This window comes from Ambystoma mexicanum, chromosome 9 (assembly GCF_040938575.1).
Source record: "Ambystoma mexicanum isolate Mex_15411 chromosome 9, UKY_AmexF1_1, whole genome shotgun sequence".
Lineage (NCBI taxonomy): Eukaryota > Metazoa > Chordata > Amphibia > Caudata > Ambystomatidae > Ambystoma > Ambystoma mexicanum.
The window spans coordinates 1313903082-1313915800 of record NC_090931.1 but is presented as its reverse complement, the minus strand read 5'-3'; the positions used below and the strand labels follow the sequence as shown (position 1 = coordinate 1313915800).

Genomic DNA, 12719 nt, shown 5'->3' with positions numbered 1-12719 from the left:
TCTTCTGACCCTTTGTACATCAGGGGACATTCTATTCCGGACTCTCTGGTAGTTACTAACGCAAGAAAGAGAGCGGGGGTACCACTATCTACTAGTGAGGCACCACCTGACAAAGAGGGCAAGAAGCTCTATGCACTTGGGAAGAGAATCACGACCTCCGCCGCCTTCTCAACTAGGATTGCGAATAACAATTCCCTATTAGCTAGCTACGGAGATGCACAGTGGAGCAAGCTGCGCAGCGAAGCAGAGGACGCACCAGAACCCCTGCGTTCACGCCTGTTGGCTACTATATCAGAGGGAACTCTTGTAAACCAGGGCATAGTAAAGAACTCCTTGGATGCCGCAGAGACAGCTGGACGTTCCCTGGTTCAGGGAATACTTCTCAAACGCCATGTCTGGCTGCGCAATTCGGGATTTAAGCCAGAAACCCAGGCTTCCCTAATAAATAAGCCCATAGAGCAAACACATCTGTTTGAAAAAGCAGTGGATGAGGCCCTAGAACATGCGAAGAAGGAGTTTGATACCATCAAGACTCTTGACCAAATTTCTAGGCCACCTAACAGACGCAGCTATGGCAATAGACGCTCCTTTCGTGGCCAACGCCAGCAGCAAAGCCAACAACAATTTTACTCTGCTACCAACTGGCCCTCTAACCAAAGCACCCAGTTCAGTCAAAGAGGCCAACGTCGTGGCAAAGGAAGAGGGCCCGGCTCCAGTCCAAAAGGCCCCAAGCCCAATACCAACAAATGACCCAAAGATTCGGGTCCCCTCCCATGCATCACCGGTCGGGGGCCGGCTAACATCGTTCCTTTCAGCATGGGAGGGAATAACGTCAGACCGCTGGGTATTATCCACCATAGCCCACGGATACTGCATCGAATTCAACGGTTCCCCAAAATACAGACCCCCACGGAACCGGCGCATGACACCGGAACACCTCACTATTCTTCTTCAAGAAGTAGAAGAGCTACTGAAAAAAGAAGCTATAGAGGCTGTCCCCCTATCGCAGGTAACAGAAGGTATTTATTCAGTGTACTTCCTTGTACCCAAAAAGGATTTAACCATGCGCCCTGTATGAGATCTGCGTCCAGCGAACAATTTTGTCAAACCCCCAAAAGTTTCGTATGGTAACCTTGCAGGATGTAATCCCACTGTTATCACAGGGGGATTACATGACAACACTAGACATGAAAGATGCATACTTTCATATTTTAATGTTGCCAGCGCACAGAAAATACCTCAGGTTCAAGATAGAGAACAAACACTACCAGTTCAGAGTACTACCCTTCGGGATAGCATCTGCACCAAGGGTATTCACGAAAGTACTGGCAGTGGCAGCGGCCCACCTGCGCAGATTATCCATCCCGGTTTACCCGTACCTCGACGACTGGCTCATAACAGGGGATTCTTACGAAACATGCTTCTCCAATACCCAAAGGACCGTAGACCTTTTGTCCCAACTGGGCTTCTCCATCAACGAAAAGAAGTCCAGCTTAGACCCCAGCCAAATCAAACAATTCCTAGGGGCTCTAATTCGAACAAAGGACGGCCTCGTCTTCCCCTCCAACGAGAGGGTCCAAAACATGCTGTTTCAGATCCCCCATTATGTGGCAGGTCGAGAGGTTATGGTACGCAAAGCAATGCGTTTGCTAGGGATGATGGCGTCATGTATTTATTTGGTACCTCACGCGCGCCTGCGCATGCGCCCAATGCAAGAGTGGCTCTACAGCCAGTGGTGTCAGGCCAGCGGACAATGGGACGATCTAGTGGTGGTCTCGCAGGCCTTGGTTCTCTCGCTACGGTGGTGGACAAAGGAATACCTGTTATTAGGGAAAACTTTTGCCACACCCGCAGTGGAAGCCACTCTAACCACAGACGCATCCCTTACAGGATGGGGGGCTCACCTATCCCATCAGACTGCTCACGGAGTGTGGACTCCGAGCTTAGCATCCAAACATATAAACCTGCTGGAACTATTAGCACTCAAAGCCTTTCAGGAACACTTACAAGGAAAGACAGTGATGGTCCTCACAGACAGCACCACAGCAATGTACTATCTCAACAAGCAAGGGGGCACTCACTCTCCAGGACTGTCCAAGCTGTCCCAGAATATATGGAAGTGGGCTCTCAAACACAACATGTTCCTACTATCACAACATGTACCAGGGGAACTCAATCTGCTAGCAGACAAACTCGGCAGAGACTTCCCCCTACCCAAAGAGTACGAATGGCAATTGCAAGAAGACATCGTCTTAAACGTCTTCACGCAATGGGGTTTCCCGGAAATAGACCTGTTCGCAACCCTGGAGAACTCACAATGCCAAAGTTACGCCTCCAGGTACCCCCAGAACCAGTCCAAGGGGAACGGTCTGTTGATTCAATGGTCAGGGAAATTTGTTTACGCCTTTCCCCCGACTCCCCTCCTCAACAAGGTGGTGCACAAGATGCACCAAGAGCAGGTGACCATGATACTAGTGGCCCCAATGTGGGCCCGGCAGCCATGGTTCGCTCACTTGATGGAGATGTCCCTATCCCCCCCAATGAAACTTCCTTGCCCGTACAACATGCTGTCACAAGACAAGGGCAGGACACTGCATCCATGCCCTCAGACCATGAACTTAGCAGCCTGGCTCCTGAGATCATAGAATTTGGACATTTACATCTCCCTCAGAGATGTATGGACATCCTCAGGGAAGCCAGAAAACCGAACACTCGCCACTGCTATTCTAGCAAGTGGAAAAGATTTGTCATCTGGTGCAGGAGTAAAAGCATCAACCCTATTGACTGCTCTCCCACACATGTGGTCCTATACCTGACCCACCTATTGGATTCAGGTCTAGTGTTTAACCCCATTAAAGTCCACCTAGCTGCACTTTCTGCATACACCACTTCCCAACTCAAAGTGTCGTGGTGGAGGATCCCTGTTATAAAAGCCTTCATGGAGGGAGTAAAGAGAATACACCCCCCGATAGCTGACCCAGCTCCCGGATGGGACCTTAATGTGGTACTTACCAGACTCATGGGCTCTCCATTCGAACCCATGCACAAAGCATCTCTTAAACACCTCACGCTTAAGACTGCTTTTTTAATAGCTATCACCTCCATCAGGAGAGTAAGTGAACTTCAGGCTCTTTCTATTCTAGACCCCTTCGTTACAGTTCACAAAGATAAAGTGGTCCTACGCACTCACCCTAGGTTTGCTCCGAAATTTATTTCTAAATTCCACGTAAACCAATCTATAGAACTACCAACGTTCTTTCAAAATCCTTCCAATTTGGGAGAAAGGACTCTGCACACACTAGATGTACGCAGAGCGGTCATGTTCTACATGGAAAGAACCAGACCACTGAGGAAGACTAATCTCGGTGGCAGCAGGAAGAGAAGGAGATGCGGTTTCAAAATCCACTATTTCTAGATGGATTGTTCAATGCATCACTCTCTGCTATACTCTTGCTAAGAGAGAACTGCCCTTTAGGCCAAGAGCACACTCTACTCGAGGCACGGGGGCATCCATAGCATTCATTGCAAATGTTCCCCTTGAGTCCATCTGCAAAGCGGCTACCTGGAGTTCGGTGCACACCTTTACAAAACACTACTGTCTAGATACACACTCTAGATCTGACTCCCAGGTGGGACAGGCAGTATTACGACACCTTTTCTCTACTGTTCCTTCTCATAACCCACCGCCAACTCCGGGTACTGCTCGCTAGTCTATGCACAGCATGTGATTCTAAGCAGATTAACAAACATCAGAAGAGAATGCATTACTTACCGTAAAAGCATTTCTGATGGTTGTATCTGCTTAGATTCACATGCGCCCACCCTTCCTCCCCGCTCGGATGGAAGGAACATAGACTTCCTTTATATATCTCTCTCGTTTCTGTACTCACTCACGTCTAGAAGGCTCCCTCAGGGCAGAAAAATACAAACAGAGGGACCTCGACGCGTGAGGGATTGTGGGTACAACGCACGTCACTATAGGGATAGTGTTTCAGACACGCCTTGTCGACGTCCCTTTTTCGACTACGAAAAACAAAATGCAATACTCCGCAGTGACCACTGGATGTCGGACCTATGCACAGCATGTGAATCTAAGCAGATACAACCATCAGAAATGCTTTTACGGTAAGTAATGCATTCTCATTCTTACACACACTAGCCCTCTGCCACAGGGTGCGACCGCAAGTACCCTTGGGTTGACAGACACGCTACCTGTAACCTCTGCTTGCCAAGGGACCACGCCGAGGCCAATTGCAGAGCGTGCAGTCAGTTTAAACTGAAGACTCTAAAGGACCGTTCGATCAAACGTTGGGCCCACCACGCCAGGCAACGAGAGGCCATGGAAGCGGAGGGCACCTTCAGTGATGGCAGAGACCCCATCCTATCGGATAGCGAGGGCAACGTGGCGTCGAGAGACAGCCAAGCGCAAGTCCCCGACCTCGGAAGGTTGTCCGGCAGGGCATCTATGGGAAACACCCCCGGCGACACAAGCGCTACCCACAACACATTGACTAAGCACTCGAAGTCCAACCAAATCGGTGTCCTCTGGGCGTTTTCACTATCCACTATTGCCAAGAGTACCTTGCTCCCTAAAGTAACCGAGGTTCGATCGTCGGGAGACGAAGACGACCTCCATCCCCAGGCTGCACTCCAGGAGTCAGCATCAGCAGACCGCGTAACGGCTGCTCCCGTGCCCAGACCTCCACTCACTAAGGAAAGGGACACTACCCCTGAGTCTTGACGCCAGACGTCGAAGACCTCCGAAAGGGTGAAAACACCGCGGAAACACTCTTCCAGTAACAGGGAGGGGGGAAAACTGCAAAGAAAGCATTCTCAGCCTTCATCTGCACCACAGACACATAAGGACAGGTCACTATCTTCTGAGAAGATATCCAAAACACCTGCACAAGGCCATAGATCCAGTCAGGATATAGCAAGGAAACACACCCAGGAGAGGGTAATCCCGAGCTCTAAAGAAGGGTCAAGTGAGGATATAGACAGAGTTATGTCTAGAATGTCATCCCTAGTAGACTTCTATGCCAAGAATCCCCAACACTTCCTCGCCTATACCCCTGATGGGGCAACCCCCTCAGGGTCTAAGGACCCGCAACCCCCTGGTAAAAAAACTTCGAGTTGAGGCGCCAACACAAAGTAGGTTTTCTGACCTTTACCGCGTTCAGCCAACTCTCAATATGATGAGGATCCATCATTTAACGAGGATCCAGAATTGGCCACGTTGGACGTCCATACTGGAATGGATTACTATGGGGATGACAAGGCCCAAGAGGAGGAAGAAGATGACACAGAAGTCTACAGAGTTGACTCCCCAGTAGACGAGGAACCTCCGTTTACCGACTCTCCTGTCGACAACCAACCTCTTTTAAATGAGGTTTTATCTAGAGCGGCTGAACACTTCCGCATAGATACGCAGGGAGCACAGGAGGAGAGGGACTTTGCCGAGGAACTGGTGGGAGAAAAGAGACCTGTTGCCCAGGCCATCCCTATTCTTAAGTAGATACAAAGGAGAATAGACCCTTCCCTTCTCAATCCCAATCTCACCAGGGCAGTAAACCCCAGGATTGAAAACATTTTCAGGGCAGCCCAAACAGACCCACTCTACATAAGGGGGCAACATAAGCCAGACTCCCTGGTAGTGACTAACACCCGAAAGAGGGCGGGAACACCCTTATCGTCTGAAGCTCCCCCTGATAAGGAGAGAAAGAAGATCTATGGTTTGGGAAAGAAGGTAGCCTCCACTTCCACCTACAGGCCAGGATTGCCAACTCCACCACCCTATTGGCGAGTTACAACTCCCATCAGTGGGAAGAAGTTGCGGCGCTCATTGACTCCGCCCCGGAACCTTTAAAAAGCCAGTTGGCGCAGGTTGCGTCGGAGGGAAGAGCCGTGTCCGGTTGCATCCTCAAGGCAACATTTGATGCCGTGGATAACACAGGCAGACTGATAGCAGAAAGCACGGTTATCAAAAGGCATGCTTGGTTAAGACAATCTGGTTTTAAACCCGAGACACGAGCATCTTTAATAGACAAACCGGTGGAGCATGATCTACTGTTTGGTAAGGCGGTAGAGGATGCCTTAAAAAATGCGAAAGATGAATCCGAGGCTCTCAAATCCCTGGGCCAGTTAACTAACAAACCCCCCAATCAAAGAGGGAATTGCAATTTCCGTCGCCCACACGGCCAAAACTCAAAAAGAGGCTCCAACTATTCCCTGGGGCAGGGTACTCCACGGAATAACAACAACCAGCAGTCTACCCAGGGTTTTTACAGGGGTAACAAGAAGGGACGTGGTAAGGGTAGAGGCAGCCCCAATAGAGGCGGCAGTATGCCCCCCGCAAAACAGTGACGTTCCGTTCAGGTTCCCTTCTCACGCATCCCCAGTAGGGGGATGCATTACCAACTTCACCCAAGCTTGGGAAGGGATCACATTAGACAGATGGGTGCTGTCCGCAGGATACTGTAAAGAACAGTTCGAGCATCCCCGAAACCACCCTCCACGTCAAAAAGTACATTCATTTGACCACCAGAAGATCCTCCTCGAAGAGATCGCCAATCTTCTAGCAAAGGACGCAATAGAACTCGTCCTGGGACACCAGGTAAACAAGGGTATTTATTCAACTTACTTCCTTGTGCCAAAAAAAGATTTGACAATGCGCCTAGTATTGAACTTACGGCCTGCAAACAAGTATGTCAAGCCCCAAAAGTTTTGCATGACTACTCTCCAAGAGGTAATCCCCCTCCTAAAAAAGGGTGATTACATGGCAACATTGGACATGAAAGATGCCTATTTTCATGTTTCCATGTACCCGGCACACAGAAGATTCTTGCGCTTTAAGGTGGACAGTCGGCACTACCAGTTCAAGGTACTGCCCTTTGGTATAGCCTCGGCTCCAAGGGTTTTCACCAAGGTACTAGCGGTGGCGGCGGCACACCTACGCAGGGAGGCAATCCCAGTGTACCCTTACCTGAACGACTGGCTCATCACTGGGGAGACCCCAGTAATTTGCAGATCAAATATTCAAAGAACTATTGACCTCCTCTTTGAATTGGGTTTCTCCATAAACGAGAAAAAGTCAAGCCTGGTGCCAAGCACCTCCAAGCAGTTCCTAGGAGCTGTCCTAAACACACAAGAAGGGTTGGCCTTTCCATCAGAGGAAAGAATTCGGAATCTAATTCTGCAAATTCCGCTATATCAGGTCGGTCGCCAGATAACAGTGCGCAAAGCGATGCGTTTGCTGGGCATGATGGCGTCATGTATTTACCTGGTCCCCCACGCGTGCCTGCGCATGTGTCCCATGCAAGAATGGTTGGCGAAACAGTGGTCTCAGGCAAGTGGTCAGTGGGACGATCTAGTGGTAGTTTTGCCAACACTTGTACAAAGTCTTCACTGGTGGACAAGAGAAAACCTGGCAAAGGGGAAACCCTTTTACGATCCAAAGATACAGGCTGTAATCAAAACAGACGCATCCCAGTCAGGGTGGGGAGCACACCTTCTCCACCACAAAGCTCGGGGTCTCTGGTCTCACTCATGGCCAAGAATCATATCAATCTGCTAGAACTTCAGGCAGTATCCAGAGCTCTTCAAGCGTTCAAGCCCTACCTGTTAAACCTGTCAGTGCAGATCCTGACAGACAGCACAACAGCAATGTTTTACCTGAACAAGCAAGGAGGGACTCGTTTGCCAAATCTGTCCAAGCTTGCCCAGAAAATTTGGATATGGGCACTCAGACGGAACATCTACCTGTCATCTCAACAGGGGATCTCAATTCTCTGGCGGACGATTTGAGCAGGGATCCCCTCCCACAAGAACATGAATGGTGTCTACACAGAGAAATCGTAGAGGATCTCTTCTCTCAGTGGGGTCTCCCCACTATGGACCTATTTGCCACAAGCGAAAACAGACAGTGCCCAGGATTCGCATCCAGGTTCCCCCAACCAGACTCCCAGGGGAACGCCCTCTGGATGAACTGGTCAGGAATGTTTGCGTACGCTTTTCCACCAACCCCCCTCATCAGGAAGGTGGTCAACAAGATGCACAGGGAATCGATGACGCTTGTCCTAGTTGCTCCCATGTGGGCTAGGCAACCGTGGTTCCCACACTTATGCAGACTAGCGGTGTGCAAACCCATCAAGCTTCCGTGCAGGTACAACCTACTGTCCCAGCACCAAGGTCAGACAGTACATCATCAACCCAACTCAATGAACCTGGCAGCATGGCTCCTGAGGTCATAAAGTTTGGACATCTCGATTTACCTCAGAGATGTATGGACATCCTAAAGGAATCTAGGAAGCCTAACACGAGGTATTCCTACTTTGACAAATGGAAGAGATTCGTCATCTGGTGCCAGAGTAAACAAATCAACCCAGTTGATTGCACTCTTTCCACTATAGTCACCTACTTGATCAACCTGCTGGACGCAGGGTTGGTATTTAATTCACTGAAGGTACACCTGGCAGCTCTGTCAGCGTACACCACCTCACATAACAAAGTATCGTGGTGGAAAGTACAAGTGGTTAAAGACTTCATGGAAGGAGTAGAGAGACTTCACCCTCCTATTTCTAACCCACCAGTAGTGTGGGACCTTAATGTGGTGCTTGCTAAACTCATGGGCCCTCCCTTCGAACCCATGCATAAGAGCAGTCTCAAACACCTGACCTATAAAACTGCCTTCTTGGTAGCCATTACGTCTATAAGAAGGGTCAGTGAAATTCAGGCGCTGTCAGTGCAGGACCCTTTCTTTACTGTCCATAAAGATAAACTGGTTTTACGAACACACCCTAGGTTCTCACCTAAGTTTATTTCCAAATTGCACGTGAACCAGTCCATCGAGCTTCCGGCTTTCTTCCAGAACCCACAAAGCTCGGCTGAGGTGAAACTACACACCCTAGATGTGCGTAGGGCGGTCCTATACTATGTAAACAAGACGAGACCGCTTAGGAAAACAGACCGACTGTTTGTCTCCGTAGCTACAGGCAAAGAGGGAGATCGCGTCTCTAAAAGTGCCATCTCTAAGTGGACTGTATCCAGCTGTGTTACTCCCTTTCTGAAAAAAACTCTGCCTTTCACGCCAGGAGGCATTGGGGTCACTCTGGCTTTTATTGCAAATGAACCCCTTGACACCATTTGCAAAGCAGCTACCTGGAGCTCTATTCACACTTTTACACAGCACTACTGCATTGACACCCATTCCAAGACAGATACTCAAGTGGGACAAGAGGTCCTAAGACATTTATTTGCCCATGACCCTTCTCACATCCCACCTCCTTCTTCTAACACTGCTCGCTAATCTATGCACAGCATGTGATCTAAGCAGATTCCACAAACCTCAGAAGGGATACATTGCTCACCGTAATCGTATTTCTGATGCGTGTATCTGCTTAGATTCACATGCGACCTGCCCTTCCACCCCTCTGAGAGAAGGCGCATGGATGCTTGTAGTCTTATCTTTCTATCTATCTGCTTGGATAATCTGTACTCGCGCTACTCTTCATGCTACCTCATGTCAGAAAAAATACAATTTGAGGGTCCTAGACGCGTGAGGGATCATGGGTACAGTGGACGTCACACTAGGGATAGTATTACTGGCACGCCCTGTGTCGACGGCCATTTTCGAGTTTCGAAAAACAAACTGTAATACTCCACAGCTTCCACTAGATGTCGGCCTATGCACAGCATGTGAATCTAAGCAGATACAAGCACCAGAAATACGATTACGGTGAGTAATGTATCCCGCCTCCCGAAGCCCTTTGACTCCTATACGCCAATGCTTCTCCAAGCCACAAAAAAACATTTTGTTTGTCAGCGAATGGATCCGGTAGGCGAAGTTGAAGTTGAAGTAGCACTTCAGAAGTTTCCAAATTGTTGCTATTAATAATTACATTCAGGATATGCTTCCGGCACAGTTACTGAGTACAACTCAATCGATACAGTGCTGGATGCTGACGAAGGCGTAAGCTATCCAACAGAATTCGTCACCTCACTCGACCCCCGGGAATACCACCACTTCACCTTCGGCTGACAGTTGGGTCACCCATCATGCTGCTTCGTAATCTCGACGCACCTAGGCTATGCAATGGCACACGGCTGTGCGTTAAACAATTGCTGCCCAAAGTAAGTCAAGCGACAGTGTTGATCAGGAAGAGGAAAGGAGAAGATGTATTCATCCTCATTCCGACAGACATGCCGTTCAGTTTCAACTGCCTACAGTTCCTGGTCAGGCTGGCATTCGGAATCACGACCAACAAGGCATAGGGCCAGTCAATCAAGTGCACTTGTATCAACTTGGAATCTCCCTGTTTCTCCTACGGGCAGTTATGTCATGTGTTGTAGAGTGGGTTCCCCAAATGAGTTGTATATCTTTGCTCCAACTGGAAAATCTAAAAATGTTGTTTATAAACAAGCCTTACAATAAACATGTACATCATGTCACCCATCATGCTGCTCAGGAATCTCCATGTTGTTCTCACGTACAGTTAAACGTTTCAGAATGAGTTTTTAAGAACAAAAAATTGTGTTTAAAATATTAAATCGAAAAATGTAGTGATTTTTTTTTTCTTTTCACCTTTCTTATGGATCCTTTCTGAAAAGCCTAAAGCTACTTCAAGGGATTTCTAAATAATGGTACTTATGAGAAAATTAAATCTTGGGCAACGCTAGTCCTTTAGAAACGTATCCAAATACACAGAGTTAAAGGAATAGTTCACTCTAAAATGTTATTGTCCAAAAGGATGGGCAATAATCAAAAACAGTTATAAAACATCTTTTTAAAGAAAGTTCCTATGTAAACCTTTGAGAAAACGAGGCTCAAAGTGTTTACATGGGAGCATCCATTTTGTAATTTCAAGCAGCCTCCTCTGTTCATGTTAAGCTCTGCCCTGGCAGCAGTAATCAAGCAGCAAACCCCCCATACTGGAAGCTTTTGCTTACTGCAACCAGAGCAGAGCTGAATATGGATCAGGCTGCCTTCACTTTCATTTTACGTTTTCGGTGCTCCCCAAGCCCAGGGAAGCACAGAAAACGTAAAATGAAAGGCAGAGCAATGATAAATACTTCGCCGGCTGCCAAAACTAGAAATATGGGAAACTAGAAAAGAAATTCGCAGCAATTATGAAAACTCTGCCAGATGCCGGCAAAATATTCATAATTGCTTCAAATAGCCTACAAGCAAATGCACGGCAATTACAAATACAACGTTGTTGTGTTTATGATTGCTGTGGTTAGAAAACCACAGAGGTCCTATTATGAATAAAACAATGTTGTATTGATGATTGCGGTGGCTTCAGCTTTGCTGGTCGGGGGTTGCCCATGAGACTCAAAGCGAAAGCCGCTGCAGACATAAATACAACACGGCTGGATTTATAAATGCTGTGGTTTTCTTTACTAAGTTTCCAGGGGTCCTCAGGCTTGGAGGAGCCCAAGAAACTTAGAAAGAAAACCGCAGCATTTCTAAATACAACAATGTTGTATTTGTTTGCAGTGGCTTCAGCTTTGAGTCTCCTGAGCTCCCCCGGGTTGGATGTATGTATAAATGCTACAGTTTTCTTTACTACGTATCGGAGTAGCCAGGGAAACTTAGAAAGAAAACCGCAGCATTTTTAAATACAACATATTAGTTTTTGCAGTGGCTTCAGCTTTGAGTCTCCTGGGCTCCCAAAGATGAAGCCACCGCAAACACAAATACAACGTTATACATGCTGCGGTTTTCTTTCCAAGTTTCACGGGCTCCTCCAGCCTGGGGGAGCCCGGGAAACATAGAAAGAAAACCGCAGAATTTATAAATACAACAAGGTTGTATTTATATTTGCAGTGCTTTAAGAAAAAAGAAATAAGCACTTACCAGCATGCAGCCTTCCTGCCTGCATTCTCTGCTCTCCGGCAATAATGAAGCAAAAGCCACCCAGTGGTAGCTTTTGTTTATTACAGCTGGCTGGCTTTTGCTTCATTAGTGCCACAAGGGCAGAGCTTAACAGAAGCACAGGAGGCTCATCCATTTTACAAAATGGATGCCTCCTAGTGCTTGAAATTATAGAGTTTGAGCCTGATTTGCTCAAAACTTTACATAGGGACTTTGTTTACAAATATTTTTTATATATATTTTTGATTATGGGCAATCTTTTTAGCCAATAATATTTTAGAGTGAACCATTCATTTTAATGCCACTTTAGTATGTTTTCATGGAATCATTCGGCTGGTGAGTCAAAAGTAACATCTGGTAGCTATTGCTGTCATTACAACCAGACTCGGCTAGGCCACAAGCAGGAACTTAGTGTCTCCTTGCTTCCAGCAATTGTGATCCTTGCATGAAGGCAGCTTGTCGGGTGTACACCAAGCTGCCTTGAATTGAACAACTTTGACTCAAGCATGTGATTCAAAAGAAGTGTAATGTACTGGATTTTCAGATTTCTTTTGTGCTTTTTCAGGTTTGCAGATTACATCCGGGGCATGCTGAAGCTCATCCTAGTTTTGCTTTTTTCCGGTGCAACTTTGGCTGCCACCTGGTTCACCTTGACGTCATTGAGTAATGTCACCCACCTGCCTTTAACATCAGGTTTGTAAAAATCAACCTTTCATCTTCACAGGTTTATGTAACTTAGATGTAATGTGTCATTAAAAATTCTGTTCAGAGGATTGTATTTTGCTGATGAAACAGCCAAGGTATTGCATTTATTTAATTAGCAGCGAGTGTCTGTTCCCTAGGACTA

At 47.4% G+C, this 12719-nt stretch overlaps 1 protein-coding gene across 1 annotated transcript in view; it reads left to right on the top strand.

Moving 5' to 3' along the window:
* The window catches only part of SLC49A4 (solute carrier family 49 member 4), a 599595-nt gene that overhangs the window by 495214 nt on the left and 91662 nt on the right, over positions 1-12719 (top strand). The window contains exon 7 of the mRNA XM_069616688.1: positions 12438-12565. Within this exon, the coding sequence (XP_069472789.1) occupies positions 12438-12565 (128 nt within the window). The remainder of the gene's footprint in view (positions 1-12437; positions 12566-12719) is intronic.